The sequence below is a fragment of the Squalius cephalus genome, assembly GCF_949319135.1.
Source record: "Squalius cephalus genome assembly, chromosome: 23".
Taxonomy (NCBI): domain Eukaryota; kingdom Metazoa; phylum Chordata; class Actinopteri; order Cypriniformes; family Leuciscidae; genus Squalius; species Squalius cephalus.
In genome coordinates, this window is record NC_137144.1 from 30,415,694 (window position 1) to 30,438,932 (window position 23,239).

General features: G+C 37.3%; 1 protein-coding gene and 1 long non-coding RNA gene across 2 annotated transcripts in view; both read left to right on the forward strand.

Moving 5' to 3' along the window:
• The window catches only part of LOC307151289 (uncharacterized protein), a gene marked incomplete at its 5' end in the record, with an annotated part of 35,977 nt that extends 13,038 nt beyond the window's left edge, over positions 1 to 22,939 (forward strand). Inside the window, 12 exons of the mRNA XM_079859241.1 lie at positions 273 to 369; positions 457 to 584; positions 743 to 813; positions 10,950 to 11,078; positions 11,884 to 11,979; positions 12,243 to 12,371; positions 15,202 to 15,345; positions 17,531 to 17,556; positions 17,680 to 17,726; positions 19,225 to 19,421; positions 19,584 to 19,677; positions 22,118 to 22,939. Coding sequence (XP_079715367.1) covers positions 273 to 369; positions 457 to 584; positions 743 to 813; positions 10,950 to 11,078; positions 11,884 to 11,979; positions 12,243 to 12,371; positions 15,202 to 15,345; positions 17,531 to 17,556; positions 17,680 to 17,726; positions 19,225 to 19,421; positions 19,584 to 19,677; positions 22,118 to 22,575 — 1,616 coding nt within the window. The 3' untranslated portion in view covers positions 22,576 to 22,939. The remainder of the gene's footprint in view (positions 1 to 272; positions 370 to 456; positions 585 to 742; positions 814 to 10,949; positions 11,079 to 11,883; positions 11,980 to 12,242; positions 12,372 to 15,201; positions 15,346 to 17,530; positions 17,557 to 17,679; positions 17,727 to 19,224; positions 19,422 to 19,583; positions 19,678 to 22,117) is intronic.
• LOC307151266 lies at positions 5,090 to 5,352 on the forward strand. Its single transcript, XR_013819859.1, has 2 exons — positions 5,090 to 5,131; positions 5,295 to 5,352. It is a non-coding gene; the product is annotated as an uncharacterized lncRNA (long non-coding RNA).
• Positions 22,940 to 23,239: the final 300 nt, after the last annotated feature.

Here is a 23,239-nt window from a genome sequence, read left to right on the forward strand (position 1 = left end):
TTATACAGGGATTGCTACATGAAATTGTTGCTTTGTTTTTTATTTGATTTTTTATGTGTTTTTCTGAATAATCAGTTGGTTATATTGTTATATGTTTTTTTTTTGGTTGGTTTTTTTTTTACTTTATTGCATAACGTTTTTTTATTAAATAAATGTGAAACAATAAAATTAGCATACAAAAAATTAGGTCAATATTATTTTTAATTCCCAATTCAACCTTTTCTGCTCTGCTGAAATGTAAAGTCATTTTAAAGTGTCCTTTTGTTCTAAAGGCTACAATGGATTGAGGAATCAAGGAGCCACATGTTATCTGAATGCAGTGCTGCAAATGCTCTTCATGACAGAGGAGTTCAGAAAAGCTGTCTTGGGGTAAGTTTATTTTTGTTTTGTCTTATATCATGATTTTTAATAACACGCAATCATAAAAATGATAACAAATGCTGTGCTGTTTCACAGGTTAAAGAATACAAATAAGAAGTGGAAAGATGTTTCTTCTCAACTTCAGGAGTTATTCAGACGTTTAAAGGATAATAATGGTTGTGCCTCTACTAAAGGAATCACAAATGCTCTAGACGTTAGAAATGGTGAGCTGTTAATTGTGTGCATGACTTTAAAGATTATAGATTACTGCTACTCATTAGTAGCACATGTAAAATGTACCTACAATACAAAGCTTTTCTGAAATCACTTGTATTTAAATGAGTTTGAATCCATAGATGATTTAATCACTGTTTTATTTCAGTTTGTGAGCAACAGGATGCAGCAGAATATCTTCAGAAGATTCTGAGTGAGATTAATGAAAACTCAGCCAAGGTACGATCTGAACTCATGATGATCCATTGATAAGGTGCTGAGTGTGATATAGTGTAAGGGTGCTTTCACATCTGTATTTCGGTTCATTTGGTCCGGACCAAGGGCGAAAAATGATACTTTGTAGCATTTTTCAGGCGTTTTGGTTTCTTTGCACACCACACTGATTGCTTTGGTCCGAATCAGTTTATGAGTGGATAAAACGAACCAAAATGCAGTCACGTGACAACATCCACATTACTCGTTGGCCAGATGTGTCTTGAACGCATTTCCATAACTGCACTTAGATTGGTCAGAATTAATGTGCGGGAAAATTCCAACAGAACTCCCAGATGTAAACAAAGAGGTGAAAAATCTGTCAGACAACACGCCACTGTTTACTATGGAGAAACGACTGCGTTGGCTGAATGTATCCTTGGTCATATTTTATTATATACAGTGGGGCAAAAAAGTATTTAGTCAGCCACCAATTGTGCAAGTTCTCCCACTTAAAAAGATGAGAGAGGCCTGTAATTTTCATCATAGGTACACTTCAACTATGAGAGACAAAATGAGAAATTTATTTGCAAATTATGGTGGAAAATAAGTATTTGGTCAATAACAAAAGTTCATCTCAATACTTTGTTATATACCCTTTGTTGGCAATGACAGAGGTCAAATGTTTTCTGTAAGTCTTCACAAGGTTTTCACACACTGTTGCTGGTATTTTGGCCCATTCCTCCATACAGATCTCCTCTAGAGCAGTGATGTTTTGGGGCTGTTGCTGGGCAACACAGACTTTCAACTCCCTCCAAAGATTTTCTGTGGGGTTGAGATCTGGAGACTGGCTAGGCCACTCCAGGACCTTGACATGCTTCTTACGAAGCCACTCCTTCGTTGCCCGGGCGGTGTGTTTGGGATCATTGTCATGCTGAAAGACCCAGCCACGTTTCATCTCCAATGCCCTTGCTGATGGAAGGAGGTTTTCACTCAAAAAGTCACGATACATGGCCCCATTCATTCTTTCCTTTACACGGATCAGTCGTCCTGGTCCCTTTGCAGAAAAACAGCCCCAAAGCATGATGTTTTCACCCCCATGCTTCACAGTAGGTATGGTGTTCTTTCTCCTCCAAACACGACGATTGAGTTTTTACCAAAAAGTTATATTTTGGTTTCATCTGACCATATGACATTCTCCCAATCCTCTTCTGGATCATCCAAATGCTCTCTAGCAAACTTCAGATGGGCCTGAACATTTAAGCGGCTTAAGCAGGGGGACACGTCTGGCACTGCAGGATTTGAGTCCCTGGCGGCATAGTGTGTTACTGATGGTAGCCTTTGTTACTTTGGTCCCAGCTCTCTGCAGGTCATTCACTAGGTCCCCCCTTGTGGTTCTGGGATTTTTGCTCACCGTTCTTGTGATCATTTTGTGACCCACGGGGTGAGATCTTGCGTGGAGCCCCAGATCGAGGGAGATTATCAGTGGTCTTGTATGTCTTCCATTTTCTAATAATTGCTCCCACAGTTGATTTCTTCACTCCAAGCTGTTTACCTATTGCAGATTCAGTCTTCCCAGCCTGGTGAAGGTCTACAATTTTGTTTCTGGTGTCCTTTGACAGCTCTTTTGTCTTGGCCATAGTGGAGTTTGGAGTGTGACCGTTTGAGGTTGTGGACAGGTGTCTTTTATACTGATATCGAATTCAAACACGTGCCATTAATACAGGTAACGAGTGGAGGACAGAGGAGCCTCTTAAAGAAGAAGTTACAGGTCTGTGAGAGCCAGAAATCTTGCTTGTTTGTAGGTGACCAAATACTTATTTTACAGAGGAATTTACCAATTCATTAATTAAAAATCCTACAATGTGTAGTACAATCCTACTAATGGATGTTGTCGCTTCGAGTTCTGGCTTCAAAATGATGTGAAAATCATCCTGCCTAATCGTTCAAATAAAACAATACATTGATTTAAATTGAGTAAGACAGGTATTGCTTGGAAAGCCAATATGCGAGGGGGGCGTGAACGAGGAGTGGTTTACACCTGAGAATACAATGTCCCATCCACTCTGCATAATTAGCCATTCATTCAGGTGTGACACTGACTGAGCCACAATGCAAGGACAAAAGATATATTTAGAAGAAGACTTATATTGACCATTTAAGATTTTGCTTACATCTATCTTGTAAATATGTTTTGCTATTTTATTAAAAAGGTTACAATTACAACAATAATTACAATTTCAACAATATTTCAAGTGTACTCTTTCTTTGTAAAAAAAATGATTATAGGCCTACATTTTATCATATGTATTCATTAGTTTGAATATAGCCAACATTGGAACAGCTAACATCTTAGTTGATGACTTTATTTTTGACAAAAATAGTATTTTATATATATATATATATATATATATATATAGCAAAGCTGCGATTATAGTCTGGTCACGTGACACGCGAGAGTAAACCAGTCAGTACTGCAGATGAAGCATCAACTTGGCACGCGACACATAGACCTGGCTACAGGAAATAACAGTTTATGTTTAATTTATGTGATATTGTGTTATAGATTCTCTCCAACGATTCTGTATGGATTAAGATAATTTCAGATTTATGTCTGAGCTTAGTTTTAAACACAGACGTGACGACGCGCGTGCTTTATAAACAACCGTATTCTACTTGCTTCTGTCTCTCTCACACACACACACATGACACCACTCGAACCTTACGAGAAATAATCTTTAATAAAGTTCGGAAAAGTTGAAGCGAGTTACAAGGACATTCGCGGGCTTCATTGCACAAGATATAAGATACGCGCGGTCTACGTGATGTTACTTTTGTAGTGCGCGGTCTCGCCCGCCGGTATTTTACTTACAAATGTTCTACGAAGGCATCATATGTCTTGGAATGCAGTTGCGTTTTGCGAAGAGCGTTTGAGCATGCGGCTGTGAGCGACTCTGTCTACGTGGTTAAATGTAAGTTTGCATCTCAAAATGCTTTTATGAAATTACGAAATTACCGGTAATGTGACACAGTCAGTTATTAAACAGACAGGAAAAACCACATCTTATAATTTCAAAAGAGATGAAAACATTCAGACAGCCTACTCTTAAATAGGCTACTGAAAGCACTCTTTGTTTATTGCTTGTAATATTTTTTTCCCTCTTTGTTATTTGTTTTGAAGCTATATTTGTTAAAATTATTAACATGTTATTGTATTAATTTAATTTTTTAATGTGTAATTTTTATAAGTAGGCCTACTTATAATTATGTAATTAAATATATTAAGTTTTATTAATAAGATCAATTAAAGAAAAAAAAACGTATTTCCATGAGGTGCCTAAAGATTCCCTTCCCTATTTTACAATGATTTATTGCTTGTTTTTGTTGAATAATAGAAAAGATAAAGAGCTTAAAAAAATAATCGCATATTAAATCGCAATATTGGTAAAAAATAAAAATAAAAAATAAAGATTATTTTCCTAAATCGTCCAGCCCTTATATATATATATATATATATATATATATATAGTCACGGTGTGAAGATTCACACGACAAGGACTGTTTCAATTAATGCCCGGAGGGTGGATTTTATTGACACACAAATGGTGAAAAGGTGACAAACAGGTGTAGAAGTGCGCTGGTGCAGTCTGTGCTCTCCTCGTAGGTCCTTGTGCAGGGTGCTCGTGCTCGATGGCGGCTGTCCGGTCACACGCTGCTATCTATAGGGGTTTAGAGATGAGAGAGAAAGAGGTTAGCTGCAGTCTTTCTGGAGGTCGAACTCTCTGTGGCGAGATCTACTGGGCTTATAATGCTGCCGGCTGACGAGCTGCAGCTGGGACCGATCAGCCGGTAACGAGGAAGTGCAGGTGTTCTGCCTCCGTTTCCAGGGCGACGCTGATGAGATACCGGGACGCTCGTCACAATAAATATATATATTAGGGCCGGGACTCGATTAAAAAAATTAATCTAATTAATTAGAGGCTTTGTAATTAATTAATCGAAATTAATCGCATTTTAATTGCATATAAATATTTGACCTGAGAACAGTGAGAAGTTTTTTATCACATGGATTTTTAGTATACCATTGAATAATGACTGAATACATAAGCTTAAAGTCGGCATGAAATCAAATTTGACAAATCTTCTTTTTATATGTAATATTGTAGTGTTTATTATAAATTATTTATCTGTGCACTTCATTATTTTTTTAAAATTCATGTACCCTTATAATCTTTAATCAAATACATTACCCTTCCCACCCCCCTCGAAACGACCTCTCTGCTCTTTCGGTCACGTGCCATGGCGAAAGGGTGCGGCCAGAGCCGATGAGGGTGCGGCTATCGGTGTCTGTCTCATTTCTGCACCGCCTTGTCATTCAACAATATTGAAAACAAATAATAGTCAATTTTGTGGTACCTGTAAAGTCGATGAATGCTGGTTATTGTTATGACAGTTAAGGTAAATAACTAGATTTAGATAAGATAGATAGCCTATTCGGACACGTCGAGATGCTCTCGAGGGTGAACTTGACTGATAACTTGACTTGACTCATCCTGGTTCGCGGGAGGCTCATGTAAATATGGGCTGATTCCTGCCTGAAAATTTAGCTGCTCGTCCTCGTTCTCGTCGCCGGGCTCCTCAATAAAAAATCCTTCATGGGAGGGTAACGGTGGGGAGTCCGGTGGAGAGAAATCCTCCACAACTGAATGTAAACTGCCATTCAAATCTGCCTCCATTTTGTTTGCAACGCCCAACCTCCAACGATCCAATCAATTCCCGAAGGACGAAATCAAGCCCCGCCCTACATTTTTTTCTAATTTCAGAAGCCGTTTCACTCGGATATACGTCACAACAAGGAAAAAATGACAATCTCAACTTCCGTTTCATGCCGACTTTAAGCAACAAAATATTGTTTATTTTTGTTCAACCAAGTCCAGCAGACCAGTGCAGTTTTTTTAAGTGTAGCGATAGCATATTTAGAAATATAGTACATTTCAGAAATTCAGGTAGCCTAGATTTAATTTCCTTGGATTTAATTTTTTTTTTTTTATTAAAACTAACATCATAAAGTATGATTTTTTTTACTTTGAGCAATTCTAGAGCTATAATTGACTCTTCTTAGGAGCATATAAAACAAAACAGCTCCTTGGAAAAAAATAAATTTAATATTGTAGTAGTTATAAACAGGTTTATTTTAGTTCAGATTAACATTTGAGGGCAGGAATTGTATTCATAATGTCAAAATAAAACCGACGTAATGTTACTTGAAGGCATTATAGCCACTATTCCTGCCAAACTTCCATGGGTGCAGTTAGTGTTACTACAGTAAATCCATGGTGAATGTTGCTGATCTGTGGACACTGGTAGTTCATTCATGCCACAATGTTTCTTCCTGGTTTCCACGTCAGCGCTGTTTGATCCGTTAATAACAGAGAAATGTGAATGTTTCTCACTAGATCTCGCAGCGATGTTATTACTTCTGTGGCAAATTCAAATGCTTTCTTTACTGGATCTCTTATTAGCGCTGTGTAGTAACAGTGTCGCTTGATCACGATCGGCTCGCGCTGCACTGGTCCAAACTGATAAACGGTCCATCAACCACACAATAACGAGCAGTTTCGTTCCACTTGCATTACGTTTGCCATTTGATGTTGGACAATGTTGTGGTCACGCCGGCGAATTATGAGTGCGCTTACCACGCGCAACGCGCCTACATTTGAAATAATGAAATTTTCGTTATTTCAAATAACAACCCTCCCTCCCAAAAAACTCTCCGGTTCTATGCGATTCACGTAAATGACCCAATTGACCAAGAAAACAGCGATTGTCACCAAAAAGCGACAAGTTTGCAGGTGTGGTTGTTGTCTGAAGTCATGAACGCTAGTTGGTGCTCCAGTATAATTGGTCCGCCGAAACTCATCCAGTGAGAAACGTTCCGCGGTGCAAAAATAAGTGTGATTAAAATGCGTAAAAAATGTTTAACGAGTTATTTTTTGTGTAATTAATTAATCTTAATTAACGCATTAAAGTCCCGGCTCTGAGCAGAAATTGCTAAACAAAAGCTTATTTGATGTGGCAGTATATTCTACAGTAAAAACTGTACTTAAATCTAGTCAACAAAATGTTGTCTTTCATATTTCGCCTGACTGTAACATTGTTTTTATGAAATATTAGGGCATATAAATGTTAATTTGCAGTTTAATACGTTGCTTATACAAATAGCCTACATTTTATTTCAACATATTTCAGTCGATTTTTACTCATCTCAGTATAGCAATACAGTTTGCTAAAACATCATCATTCATTCACACACGCGATTTAAATTTAAACTGTCTTTTTGCGAGCTGTGGTAAACAGCACATCTCTGCCGTTCATTCATTCACAGAAACGCAATTCACTTGAGAAGGAAAAAAACTTACTACAGTATTCCTCAGCTCAGTCGGATCCTTGCTCATCAAAATACCTGCACTTCTGAGGGACATTTTCCATTATTATTATTCCTCACAGTGCTGCGAGACGGTGTAAACAAGTAGGCTACAATGATCTGATTAAATGAGCTGATATGGGAGCGTTCACAGGTTTGCATGGATTGCTCAGCCATTTGCGTTTGAATAGCACGCGCTCTCCGTGGGCGGAGTCACATTAAAAATAATTAGATGAGATGAGAACGACTGACATCTCGCTCTTTACTTACAGATTACATGAACTGAGAATATTTGTTTTTTATATAAATTACTTCATTTAAAAGAAGAGAATTCAAGCTTCATGCCTGTGTGTCTGTATGCCTGTTTGACTGAGTATTCGCTGAGTTATTGTTCATTTTCGGACGCGTTTCAGAATGGACTACACTGGCAGAGAGAAGGCAGAACTCGCTTCATGTTTATTTTTCTTTATTTAGCGAAAAGCACAACACTTTGTTTTTATTGGGAGTATGCACAAAAAAAATACACAGTATTTATGAGTTTCTTTTACACTGAAAAAAAAGCGAGCTGGCGATACCACCGACCCCAGGGGGTTAAGTGGGAGGACTTGCACAATTGGTGGCTGACTAAATACTTTTTTGCCCCACTGTAGTTTGTCTACACCACTTTAGACAAACAATAATAAAAAATGCGCAGTTCTTTGGCAGTTGTTTCTGTTCGAGGTCGGATCACGTTCTCACCACAAACAAACCGCTCCAGAGGTCGTTTCAAAGAATGCCGAGACCACCTCTTCAGTGCGATTGCTGCATTCACACCTGCCCAAACGAACCGCACCAATGGGGAAAACGAACTCTAGTGCAATTCAACCAAACTAAATGAGGCAGGTGTGAAAGCACCCTAAGTCATAGACAGTAAAATACACTGTGTTTCTCTCAGAAGAGAGACTCTTATCTACTCAAAACAAAATCTTATCAGATAAGTTTTACACGTTCTGTTCGGTTTCCTTTTGTTTGAGGGTAGGGCTACACAAGCCATTCGGAAGTTCTTAAATTTGAAAGTAAAATCCTAGAAACTACTAGCTAGTTTGTAACTAACTATTTACTTTATTTGGTTTCACCATTAGTTCTTAAGGCAGAATGTAGATAGTAGACCATAAGCTGTCTGTAAAGTAATGTGTAGTCGCATAAAATGGCTTTTGCCTTTCAATGATCCAATAGTAGCCTTCAAATAATGTGAGCAGAAGTTGTGTTGAAATGCTGGGGATTTCAGTTTATCCTTCATTCTAACTTATTTATTCACACATAATTAATGGTAAAGTAGGTTTCCATTAATTACGATACTGTCAGGGTTGTTGCAGGATGCTGAAGACGAGGACACAGGAACTTCAATGTAGTTGATTTATTTACAAACTGAGCTTCCAGGAACAAAGGAAAATCTCCAGGAATTCAGTACACACAACCATACATGGACAACGACCAACAAACACTGAGGGAAAACACAGGGTTTAAATGTACTAGGGCTAATGGGATAAATAACAAGACACAGGTGATGGGAATTTCTAATTAAACAGACAGGGAAAAACTAACAGGATTAAACCAAAATCACAAAGACAGGGGAAAACAAGATCACAGAACAGAACTCAACACATCAAAACGTGACAGATACTACTTAATCATGAATAACATAATAGGTATTTTTAAATATTCATAACATTCAGAAACTGTATCAATAAATACTGATATAAAAAAACATAATAAATTACATTTATTATGACTGATTTTATTTGACATGCACAACACAGACTGATGCACACAGCGGCACGCTGTTTAGGACAGGTTTGTGACAGCATTATCAGATATGTCTAAAGAATTCTGTCTCTCAGGTAAAACAAGAGCTTATTGAAGCAGTTCAGTCAGTCTGCTGTTTTATTCCAACCGTTACTCCTGATCGGAGGCTTCAGTAAATATTTAGTTTATACAAAGACGTGCAAGTTTAAGGGGTCAAAAAAGTATTTAGTAGTACGTAAGTTGTAACAGTGGCCATTTACATCAAGGCTAAGGGCTAGGGCTAAGGCACTAGGCTAAGGGTACGTTTTCATGACATTGAACTTAAAGTACTAAAAATGGAAAAGATTTTCCTTTGCGTTTTTCGCTTACAGACGGACATCCCCATTCACATGGATCCACAAAAACGGCTAAAAACACTGTATTCTGCCAAATACTGCCAGACCAGTAGATGGTGATGTCACTTTGTAAAGAAGCTACACGCCTATAGACTGCACATCTTTTTTTACTATTTTTTTCACTTTTTTTACTCACTCTTTTTACTAATTCACATTTTTGTAGTTACATGGAGATTATAATAGTATTGTTTTCAAAAACTTGCACTTTGTAACCTGTTTTTAAAAGTTTGAATTTTCAGACTGCCAAATCAATGTTGTTGTGTAAATGAATTGCCAAAACACGTTAAAAGTTTTTTGTGTTTCATTGAAAACGTTGTCGTGTAAACAGCCCCTAAAGGCGGGCATACACTGTGCGATGTCTGTGCGCATGCGATGTAAAGACAAAGCTCGCGTTTTATGTGCTCACACTATACGGTCTGATCATCGAACTGTGATTGACTGCTCACACTATGTGTTTGAAATATGTGCGCCCTCGTGCCGGGTTGTGCCAATAGACCATGACATTGTGTATCCAGAGATATTGTCAAAACAAGCATCAGGTGTCAATATCAAGAGTATTATTTAGCATTTCCAATGTATGCCTACTAGTAGCCTATTATTGTATTATTATTAGGGAGGGCCTACTTTTATTATTAAATGTTTATTATTAAATTTTATTATTAAATGCTATTATAATTCATTTGCCAGGCAATCATTTTATAGTGCATCCCCGCAACTGACTGCGAAGATTAGACTTTTATTTTAAATGGGACAATGCACATTAATTAACATAAGCACTCAAGTCCATCATGTAAATGTGCCAGATTTAGCCATACAGGGTATTTTTCATCTGTAGTCCCAGGCAGGCTGATGGTAAAATCCACAAGTCCATAAAACGTTAAAAAAAAACATATAAAAACACATTCCAACAAGCATAACCATAATCAAAGCATATAGGCCTATAATTAAAATTATTAACAGTCTATGTCCGAACACTGTAATAATTAGTCATCAATTAAAATTAAAAACAGCTTTATTTCAAAAACAGCTTGTTTAACATGAGCATTTAACAAATTAATAAGAGGCACGGTATAGCTATATCGCAGGTGGCTTGGAAGATGTGGGTAATATGGTTTATCCATTTTTCAACACGAACTGGAGGTAAGCAACAGTAATTTGCAGCTAGTTTGATATCTACAGAACTTAAAGATCTCCCTCTTTTCGTTTTCTTTCTTGCTGCATTAAAGATGAAATGGTTAAACTTCTGTTTCCGCGCAGGCGCAGTGAGGGAACAACACTGAGTTTAGGGCAATCGGTTCGTAGCTCTGCTTCAACTGTGCGATATAGTCACAAGGAGCAACCACAATTTCTGACATGCCAGAAATTCATCCGCCCATCCGATTGCCGGTCGGTAGAGGTTAATCGCCTCTCGTTTCCCCCTGTACACTGCATGAACACTGCAAGACAAACAACGCATGACAAAGCTGAAATCAGCCCGCATCATACCACATCCACTGTTACAATAAACATTAAAATAAGATGATGAAAATTTTATCTTGGAGTTTCAAAATATTTTACAGATATTCCAGGGAAAGAAGAAACACTCAACCACCTGTCTACATGGGAACCATGAACCCATTGAGGAAATAATTTCATTTTTTTCTTTGCCCATTACTTTGGACTCTGATCTCTCTGAGGACATCAGTGTTGTAAGTATTATGACTTAATAAATGCAATACTTTAAAGATTGGACCAAAGTAGAATTTACAAAAATACAATTATATATTAAATTAACTTCTTCACAATCTGAGATAAATGTCTTTTTACATATATTTCTGCAAAAACTGACATGTTATGGCAGGCCAAATTCACTGCAGTTTACAGGTGCCATTTCCAATATTCATAAATATAATATAACTTGCCATGAGGAAAATCAACCAAGCAACACAATTTCAAATCAGCTCAAACAAACCATTTCTGACCTTTGCAGAGTTTCTGAGTTTCAGTAATGTCATGTGTCTCCTCTAGAGTTTCAGAAGAGATCTCAACAATGTCTCAAATTCTGCAAAGATGTTCAGCCATAACATGTTAAATATCTCAAACATTTTGTATCTAATTTAACCATGATCCAATGATCTAATCTGCTCTCCACATTCATTTCTTACCTTAAGACTCTTACATCTGATCTGAGACAAACTGTGTAGTTAAACTGAGAAACCTATTTAGTCTCCTGAGCATTGAAAGAGAAACTTCTGAGCAATAAAATATTCTTTGACTAAAGTCTTCACAAAATGCTTTATTTTTAAGGCATCTTGAAATTTGGATCTTCAATCTAAAATCCTGAAAGGAATATGGTATATTAATATTTGGTGCAATGAATAAGCAATTTTTTCACCTTGTTAATTTGTACATATTATTAGGAGTTTGAAATGAGACCAGAAATGCAGAGGTTTTTCCCCATTAGGCAGTTTTATGGTTTGCTATGATTTATTATTCTTAAAATGTATGCTTCAGGAAAAGAGTTTTGCTGCACAGTTTGAAGTAGTGGTCATGGAGGGAGAGGATCAGCTGTTCTGTGAAAACTGCAACACTATGACTGACATGGAAATGGTGAGATTTATATTTTACTTGAAGTTTTTCAGCTCTGCATTAGTGTCTTATTTAAAAATAATGTAGAGTTTCGATGGTTTGTGCAAATCTCAGTGTTGGTGGAAATATGAACACGAGATTTGAAACCTGTTATTTCAGAAAGACAAACTGAGAAGTTTAACAAAGAATAATCTGGATTATAGATTAGAATAATATATGTTCCCTGATCTTGGTCAATTGAAAACATGCTGTCTTTATTCTAAATAAAACCATATTTCTTCCAGAGGTGCTCTATTCTTGAGCTGCCAGAAGTCCTGACTCTACATTTGAAGAGGTTTTACTTTGATTACAACTACATGACTTACAGGAAGAACAACTGTCCTGTTGAAATTCCTCCCCGGTTATCAGCTCAGGTTTGACTACTCTGTGATCCCACATGTTTACAGCTACAATTTTTCTTGTTTTATTTCTGATTCTGACACTTAATTTATAACATATAGCCAACGTGAATGTGCTCCATTGATTCACTTTAGTGGTTTCAGTAGTGGACATCTGCATTCATAACCAGCTAAATATTATAGAGTATAGACCTGGGGCTCGTTCTTCGTACGTTGCTTATTACATCCGAGATCAAATGACACATCCAAGATGATATCATCGTGCTAATCATGATCCGGCTAATTGGGTTCTTCGAACTCACCTGTTGTTTATGATTAGTATCGCTGGATTGAGTTATCTGAGATAACTGCGCGTTCATGCGCTGGCTTAAAAGGGGATATGTATCGATCGTAGAAACATTGATCAGCAACGCTGCTATTGGCTGTTCAGCGTGGCCAAAGAGCGCGCACAGTTTTTCTCCTCAACAGAGCAAGATAGTCGAAGTTTATTCGGAATTTTAATGTTTAATCAAAACGCCAGGGAACACCTCAAAGTCTGCAAAAGCCAGGAGAGAGGGCTGGCAAAAAGTAGCAGACAATTTAAATCCGTTAGAAGTGGCTATGTTAGTTTTATCACTTATTAGCCTTTTTTGTATTTTAATAATTGCATAATTAGGCTACTTTGTTCATTGTAATGTCAGAGTCACCACACTAGAACATGGGAACAAATAAAAGTGAAGTACAAAAATATTCTACACAGCCTAATGGTAATTTTTAGTTATATTATAGTCTCTTCTCTTCTATAAAAGGCACTGTTAAATAAATGGTTGTCTGTTTATAAAAGCAACCAAGAAAAAGGCTGAAAAAAAAGAAAAGATCTTAGTAGCCTACACTGTAAAATAATTGTACAAATATTGCTGCATTAAATGAAGGTCGCATTAAAAGTAATGATGAATTGCTTTGACTTGTGAAAGTGAAAACTGATAAACTTATATTAATGTAAAAATATTTTGCCATGAGTTATTGATCACATTTTCCCGAGTGTAGTTCATTGTAATGACATTTTGTTTTCCTCTTTTGTGCACTTTTACACAATACACCAACACTTGTATCTGTGCCCAATAAAGTGGTGGCTGAAATATGTGTAGTAAGTGGACATTCTCTAACTTTCCAAAGGAAAGAAAGTATAAGACTTTGTAATGTCCATTTGTTTCCATTGCACTGGACAGTGAATAAACCCTCTCAGATAACTGTCATATGGAGGAACTAGCCTACCTGCAAGTGCATAAATAACTTTACTTCATTTATACTTATGCTTTATGGCTGCAATATAAGTTGCAGGATTCCACATCTACAGAAAGGCCTACAGAAGAGTCTGCACACACAGAGGAGACATAGGCCTACAGGTGGACAGTGTATAGCCAACTTTTCCTTTTTATTTGTTGCATGAGGCATGTGTCTAATATCTTGTTGCAGGGAACTAAGCATATTTGTCTTTTATTAAACATTTAATGATTTTTTTTTTTTTTTTTTTTGGCAATGTTGTGTAATATGGCACATGTAGCAATGTCACAGGCCCTGTCAGGTGTGCAACCCTCAGACTTTTCAGACACTGAAATCTTCCCTTTAGTTAGCTGAAGTTCATTTCATTGTGTGCCGTCCTGGCTAGAGCTGCATTGTAACTGGTTTGGGTCAGGGAATGGGGTCATAAAACACCTGTCTGCAGGAACATGTCATAATCACCTATGAAAAATGCAGTTCTGTTAGGATCAATAAGTGTATGTAATACAGTGAGCTTGATATTTAATTGTGGAACTTTCCTTACCACTTTCAAATAATGTGCAGGAATGTGAATCTCTGAAAATTCTTAAGTCATGCACAGATCCTGGCCATTTTGCTTTCACATTTGTGATTATGGAAGATTTGTCAACTGCCTTTTTTTTTATTTGATATAATATTATTAATCTGGAATATTAAGAATCCCAATTGTAACTGGGCTGCACATTTACATTGTGAACCCCCTTTCTGTTCACATAATCCCCCTTTCTGTTCACATAATCCCCTTCATTGAGGCCTTGATGGCAGCCTATAGTCTATGGTACCAATCACGTTAGTGAAGCCTGAGTGACATACTGTAATCAGCATGGTCATGATTGTATGATCTTCATAAAAAATGATGATAGCCTAAAAAAAAATTTGCTTTAAAAAAAACTGCTTTACAACATTGGGTCTAAAGTGGCTTGGAAATGCCAAAAAAAAAAAAAAAAAAAACTGTTTTTTAAACCTAAAAGCGCCAGGTAAACTCTGAATGACACGACAGACAGCACTTTCCATCAACTTCTCCGCATCTCCAATAGTGTAAAGGAAAGAGCCACTCGCAAATAATCTTAGGGCAATGCAAACAGTTTGTGCTGTATTTAAAGCCAGACTCCGACAAGTCGAAAATAAATGTGCGTTTCCAACAATTTAATAATGTAAACGACAATCTCACGAGTCACGAGAAAGAAAAAAAAACATCTCAGAAAGTGCACTATCGCGCTGCGCTGGACTTCCCGCATCAGCTCCGCTTATGAAGCCGGGATCTAATCCTGTTTACATGAAATAAGCCTGCTCCCGAGCAGGTTTGAGCTTGCGCACAGGTTGCTATGACAGCAAGTCCAGGATGAGCTTCGAAGAACCAAACGATCCAAGATCATGCCAAATCGTCAACAATCAAATCCAGCTAACTGAGTTAGCGACGTACGAAGAACGAGCCCCTGGTATCAATCAGGATTTGTGTATATACAGTATATAGGAATGAATAAGCACAGTAGCAATATTTAGAATGTTTTGATGTTTTAAATATATGTTGTATCTGTTATTTCAGGAAGAGAGTGGTGTTCATCATGACTATGACCTGTACGCTATAGTGAATCACACTGGTTCCCTCAGTGGTGGACACTACTATGCTGACATCAAGTCATTTGAGGACCATCAGTGGTATCGATTTAATGACTCTACTGTGCGCAGGGTGAGTTTCTCTCCCTCTGTTGAAATACTCTATACATACAGTATTTACTTTCATTTTCACATAGATCACAGTTGACATTTCTGCATTTATGATTTATGATTTGATTTGGACAAAGCAAACATCCAAATCTGATATAGCATGTTAACAATTGGAAGACTTGTGTAATCTTTGTGTAATGTGTACTGTCCGATGAAGATGATGCAAAAGGAAAGAGAAAAAAAAGAGTTTAAGTAAAGCAAACTCCGGTAATTCCACAGGCACAGAACAAACAAAACAGCGTGTAAAACATGACAATACTTAACGGAAGGGCTAATACACATGATGATAATGAACAGAATACAAACAGCTGCAATCTAATTAATCAGTAATCATTGTGATAAACTAGTGGCTGGATAATGAGAACAAATGAAAACAAAGGCAGGCAAATCAGGAACTGAACACACTGAAAATGAAACCAGAACTGAGCATTACTGTGACAGTACACCACCCCCAACTGAGGAGAGAGGGCGAGGGCTCTGGAGGAGGACAAGGGACAAGCAAAGGGCTGGAGACTAGATGCGATGGTGGCGGAAGAAACCAAGGTGGTGATGATGGTGGAAGGAGCCAGGAGCAGGAGTAGCCAGGCGGTGACCCCGAGAGCAGCCAGGATGATAGCCCACGGCAAGTCGATGGAGGGGGAGCCATGGTGGAGACTTGGCTGATGACAACCGGGTGATGACTGACGGAGATAAAGCCGATGGAAATGGAGCTCTGGGTGCAGATGGAGAACTAATGGGACCGAACGACACCAATGGCTTTGGAGACCAAGGTGGAGCCGCATTGACAAGCGTCCGAGATGGGAAGCGAACCAACAGAGGTGGGGCTGATAGACTGAGGGCCCAGAAAGAAGCAATATCTGGAAATTATGCATTTTCTTGAATCATTTCTGGCCACAGTACCTCTTGCTGTCTTGGCATGTCACATGGGATTCAAACCCACGATCTGAAAGGTTCTGAGCTTGAGGCATTACAGATTGCGCCACTCAGTTGGCACTGATTCACCAGGCTGCCGAGGAGAGCTTTTAGTGTGAGAATGAGCACACCAAAGCATTAGTTAGTATATTAACCAATTAGCACGCTAAGATAACTGACCACTAATGTAAATTATTTTTGTCCTGATCCACATTAAAAAGAATGGCCTCTACTTAACGTGCTATTTCATTGGCATGCTAAGCGATTTCACATAGGACAACAAACACAGTGAGTGACAGTTGACTTCCCAAAGTATTTTTTCAGGAACGGTATCAAATCTAAAAATTCGTTAAGTCATTTTTGTCTGGCTCAGTCCATAGATTATTTGAGCCGACAGCATTGGATAAAATATGTAAGAGTAGTAGTGGGAAAAAAAGTATTCACTTAAATATGGCGGACAAACAAAATGATGGAAAATGACAAATGAGATAATCAGCATAAACCAACAAACGTAATGAGACACAACACATTTTGGACAATGTTTTCAAAAGTTACAAGCATTTTTGCAAAAAAGTGTATCTGTGGAACACTAGGTGGCGCTGCGTTCTAATTTCTCAGGTACCTTCAGGATATACTGTCAATGGTCCCTAACAATTTTTGTGCCGATCTGTCAAATCATAATTGAAAAGATATAAAAAAAATGTTTTGACAAATTTAAAAATGGTGGCCATATGGTTTGTCCGATACTGGCAAAATATCCTCAGATATATCCTCAGATATTTCCTCAGATTCGACATGACTCAAGGAATTTATAGACACCAAAATCATAATTTTTTGACAAAATTCAAAAGTTTTTAGCAAAAATAGCAGATCTCATGACCAGTAGGTGGCACTGTTTCCAGATTTGGTCCCTTATATGGTGTTGATGAAGCCTGCAGTTTCATTTCAATTAATCAAAGTTTGGCTGAAATACAGCCTCTGAACCAATATTGGGTGGACATTAAGTTCACAACATCATAATAAACAATTCTGTTCAGGCATTTCTGTGCGGCTCAGTCCAAAGATCATCTGTGCCTATTTTCGTAAGAATTGGACAAAATTTTAAAGAGGTGTATTAAAAAACTGTGTACTGTACTTTTCAAAATGGCCACTACTGTAATGGGCTTTTGGTGCTCAGCCCTTAATGAAACCAGAACTGAGCATAACTGTGACACTTTGCCCTTGTGTTTTTGCAGATTAATGAACAATCTTATGATGTCGGGTAAGTTAACGGTCACTTAATCAAACAAACTACTTTAAAAATGTTAATACATGTGTTTTAATGTCAACCAGAAACCTGTGAAAACAAACTGTGGTGACACTAATCTAGTATTTATTTTTACAGGCTCACACAAACTTCTGACACTGCATGTTTGCTTTTCTTCAGAAAATGTAAGGCCAAACCTCAAAACCACTAATCAAGGATCAAAGTAGCCTAACTATTTAAAATGTGAAAAAAATGTGAATAATGCAAAAAAGAGTCTTTATTTTAGAGATGAGAATAATACTCAATAAAAAAATAAAAAATAAATTTGGGACATCACAACTTCATCTGTTCCTAACATTATATATGTATGAATTTGCACTTAAGTAATTTAATAATTAGGTATGCTGCTTTACTGAATCACAATTAATTTTCTGTATTTTAAATTAATTATTGTTGATTAAAAATACAACACAAAAAAAATCACAATCAAAATCATATAAATCACAGTATTTGTAACCAGTGTATTGTCATCAGGGTTCTGTCACTTCTGTCTAGTCTATTTCTTGGTTTTGTGACAGAGCCCTGACTCTCCTGTTTTATCTTGTCTGTGTGCCTTGTTTAATGTGCTTTCATGTCATGTTTTGTCTTGTACTGTGTAGCACACAGCGTGTTTTACACTAGATGTGTGCTTTCATGTTGTCATGTTTTGTCTTGTACTGTGTAGCACACAGCGTGTTTTACACTAGATGTGTGCTTTCATGTTGTCATGTTTTGTCTTGTACTGTGTAGCACACAGCGTGTTTTACACTAGATGTGTGCTTTCATGTTGTCATGTTTTGTGTGAACACGTGGCTTATGAGTGTTCTCATCGGCTGCGTGTTCATGTCTCGTTTTGTGTTGGCACATGGCTTGTGATTTGTTTTACTGACCATGTGCTTGTGTTTTTGCCATGTGTGGTGTGAGCACATGGCTTGTCGTGTATGTTCCCTAGTGCTATGCGATCTCCTGTCGATTGTCTAACCCCGCCCATCTTGTTACCTGATTATTGATTGATTTGCCCCACCTGGCCTCTCTCGTTACCTGTTTGTTTGTTTGTTTGTTTGTTTGTTTGTTTGTTTGTGCTAAATTAAAGCCCATCGTTCTGCATTTGAGTCCTCACTATTTTCATCAACCCAAACTCTGACAATTGTAAATACAAATAATAAGTATGAGCAATAACAATAGTGATGCTTCGCCTTTGGCAAGCACCACTTATTAATGGTTAAACGGCTAATATATACACAAATAAGAAAAGACAAATGGGATTATATTTTCTAACCTTATCTTTAACTTGTGATGCTCTGTTACTTCCATTAGTTCACTGATGTTGGTCGGGAGTTTTTAGTATTATGAGCGAACAATATCATATTTCAGTATCAGCACCCCTAACAGTACAATAAAAGCTGCTAACATAATCAGCAGACAAAACTTAAATACAAATAAAAATTGAAGTAAGATTTCTTTAGACATTTTCATTCTAAATGAAGTGGAACTAGGCAAACGTAATAATTTTTTATTTTTATTATTATTATATTTTGATTTAGTAAAAGAGTATGACATGGAAAATACTTTCACCTGACTGCAACAGAAACATCTACTACCTTTGAGCTGTTTTTCCTTCTTTAAACTCTCCTTTATTTCCAGTTTCAGTACAACAGACACCTAAAGCAAACACTCTGCATAAAGATGATGGTTCAAACAGAATGAGATCAACCAAACCTCCTCCGATCTGCAAAAAGTCTGTAATTGAGCAACAGAAGGACACTCAGTACACCATCAGTCCTGATGAAGATGATCATGATTCTCAGTCTACAGTGAAGAAACAGTGGGATCAAATGAACGTCAGTGTTTCTGACTTTGAGACTGAAGCAGTCGCCTCACAAATCAAGGCAGAATCTCCAGCAGTTATAGAAATAAACTCAGCTGACAATGACAAGCTCAAGACAAATGTTTCTTCTAACCAGTCTGGAACATCTGATAACTCTTCTGATTTTTGTCTTCAGGACACACAAGATAAATTCAGCAATAAGGCACTAACAGACAAACAGCCTAAAGCTCCAGGAGAAACAAGAGGTTCTTTACATTTTCAACCCATAAGTAAGTCTCATTTTAAAATATTTTAGTGGCTTCATAACCATAAGTAACAGCTTGTTTAAAGGGGTCAATGATGGTTCTAAAAGAACATTATTTTGTGAATTTGGTTTAATACAATGTGTTTACCTGGTTTTAGGTTAAAAAAAATAATTATTTTACACATACTGTACATTATCGTTGCTCCTCTATGCCCCGCCTTTCTGAAACGGGTCGATTTTTACAAAGCTCATCGTTCTGAAAAGCGCAGTGTGCTCTAATTTGCCAGCGATCCAGTGCATTGTGATTGGCCCAAAAACCTTAAGCATGTGACAGAAATGTCACGCCCTTTAACATATTTAGAACATCAGCTCCCAAAGCAATAATGACAGGTGATAATGTCAATGGGAGCCCGAATCTGAAACAGAAAATGCTGATCGATCAACTTTGCCAGCGCGACTAGACCAAAAAGTATCAGATTGATAAGCTTTTGTTTCATTGGGGACATAATTACTGATACTAATTACTTATAATGACTTATGCTGTCTTTTTACACGTCACGCCGCGCTACGGGTGTGAGAACACTATGTAAACATGAAACTATTTCTGCATTTGTGATCGTAGAAACGTCATAAAGCGCTACTCTATACTGCTCAAAACTTGCGTTTGAATAGTCAGTAGCAAATTCTTAAAATATGAAAACATACAGGCTGTGTGAGTCAGAAATGATAATTGTCAGTGTTATAAATAAAGCTTTAGCTCTGTTTTCTAATTGTGTCCTCTTCTGGAAGACCAAACAAAGTAGTTTGGCTTTTGCAACGGAAAACACAGCGTCTCCACGACATGGTGGCGCCGGCGGCAATAAAAGTGACGCCTTCTTTCTCTGCCTGTACATATGGGCGGTGTTATGAAACTTTGTGGAGGTGTTTTTGAACGAAGCGTTTTAGGAAGGCGTGGCTGATAGGGGTGTCAAAATTAATCGTTTCTACGATGCATCGCGATGCAGACGAGGACGATTCGGTATCGGTTCAGTAATAGACCATAACCGATTATAATGTACCGACGCTTTTCTGACGTCATTTGTCGCGTACGTGCTTTGTCATGGTAGCATTCAATGGCAGAGGAAGGTGAGACGTGAGAAAATTAAAAATGCTCCAACTACAACCTGGTAAGCACGACCTGCAGAAGATACACGCTGTGTATGCTCATGTCACGCACAAATAGAATATGCAGGAGGTAATAGCTCTAACCTGATAAACCACATTAGCCGTTTTCACCGCGAGCTGTTAGCGCCTGGCAGAGTCTGACTGCTTTAGCGGATGCGCGGATGAGCTCCAACGCCGAATCCGTAGCCAAAACAAATCATCCACCCGCCCCAATAACTCTCTCTGATTTAAGGATCCGCACCCGATGGTCAAATTACAATTATTCTGTGTTGTTACGCGTGATTATAAATGGATGATCGTCACCTTCAACAGCGGATTCGGCGACGGTTGATGCGCGCATCTTTAATGGTAACATAATACACTGATTAATGAGCGCTGCTTTTAAATGAACATTTCTTTAAAACAAAATTTATTGGACAGATTTTCCTTTTCTTAATGGCATAAACAAGCTTTACTCCCTTGAAACTTAAACTTGAATGTCACTGTTTCTGTCACTGCGACTTCCTGAACAGGCGAGCACACACACACACACGCACACATCTCTTTTGAAGTAAAATTTAAAAATGAGGATGTGGTGCATCGTGATATCGAATTGAACTGAATCGATGACATGATAATCGTAATCGAACCTAACCGTGAGACCAGTGTCAGTTCACACCCCTAGTGGCTGAGCCTTAACTTTTATAAAGAATATATTTTGGGGTTTGACACTTTGAGCTTTGTAACTCTGCAGATCTTATATATGCACTAACAGCTACATAACACACTGAAGAAAAAGGAAAACATGAAATCGCATCACATGACCCCTTTAAACTGACATATAAAATCACTTATTCTTTTTATATTAATACTATACAGTTTTGAGCATAAATATTTGCTGTTAATGTTCAGGAGTCTGATAATATGACATTTGCAAACTGTGCCATTGTGGTAAATATCATCAGTGTTGTGATTCAGCTGTGTATCATGACATGACAATCCAGCGAGCTTATACTGTATATTAGCACACTTGAAACACTGCAGTCCAGTCAGATTAGAAGATGGGATAGAAATAGGATAGACTTTATTGTCCGGAAGGAAATTGTATAATAAATGTTGTACTAAATAACATATAAAAGCTCCTCTTTCACAGCATCTCTAAAATTGTGAATTGTCTCTAAAAGATATTTTGTATCAGGGCTTCAACACACTTCTCAAAGCAAACGTTATACAGAACTCATAAAGAGCATTACACATGATGTATGTTCTGTGGACCGTGGAAATCACTTGCTTTATTGTGTTATTCTTGTTTCTTCTTTCAGGTTCGAGAAGTACAGGGGACACTTTCTCTGAGGTCAATGAGTTAGAAAGACCAGAGAGGACTACACAAAGAGCAAACTCTTGGCCAAAAGATAATCGTGTACAGCGCCAGCCAATGAGAAGACACCGAGAATACAAAAGTGCAGAATGTGTGAACTTCACACCAAAAAGTCACATTGACAAAGATACAGATAATGATGAGAGTGAAGGAGCTAAATGTAGCAAAAAATGTTTAACTGGAATTTTATTAGGGATTTTTCTTCTTCTCTTTCTTCTTCTTATTCTCAGTGTTCTTTATCTACCTCACATACTTCATATTATTCTTCCTATTCTTCTACCTTTTATTCTTCTTATTATTTGTCTTCTTATTTTTATTATAATCAAAAGTTGGCCATCTAAATGCTCCTCCACCAGTTGTGCTACTAATATAAATTGTATCCAAAATCATACAGTTTATTGAGGTGTGCTATGACTTTTATGCAAGATACATGAGTATTAAATAGAGCGTATCAATTTCCAGAGCTGTAACTAATTGTTTTTTCACACTGAAATTGACAGATGTCAAATGCTTGCTTTCAGAGAGAGTAAAAAAAAAAAGAGAAGGAAAAATGTATCAATCTTCTCTTAATCATTTCACACACATTCTAGTTTATTTAATACTTTTTATATGAAAAATGTTAAATGAAGAACATTTTGCAGGTTTATTTGCTTTGTTATTTTTAGATTTTGACATCACATCTGTGTACATTTGAATATCCTTTGTAAGCACTGTAAAATGTGGTTTGCCATTTGTGAATTTACATTTGTGAATATGAAATTTACATAAAAAATAAAATATATAATGAAACCAGCATCCTCCTTAATGCAATAATATAATATCACACAAGTATAAGAGAAAAATATTAAAAATATTATAAGCAATGAATCTCTCAACATCTTTCCAGAAACACTGTGTATCTTGGCAGGATCAAAACATATGAGAAATGGTTTCAGGAGAACTTTCACAGAAAGAGCATTTTGTTTCTTTTAATTTTTTTTCTTTTCAAAATTGCCGGGTAGGATAGACTCTATGATTTATTTTGTATGAGATTTCCTTAACCTTACTTGTAAGGTGGAATTTTTGG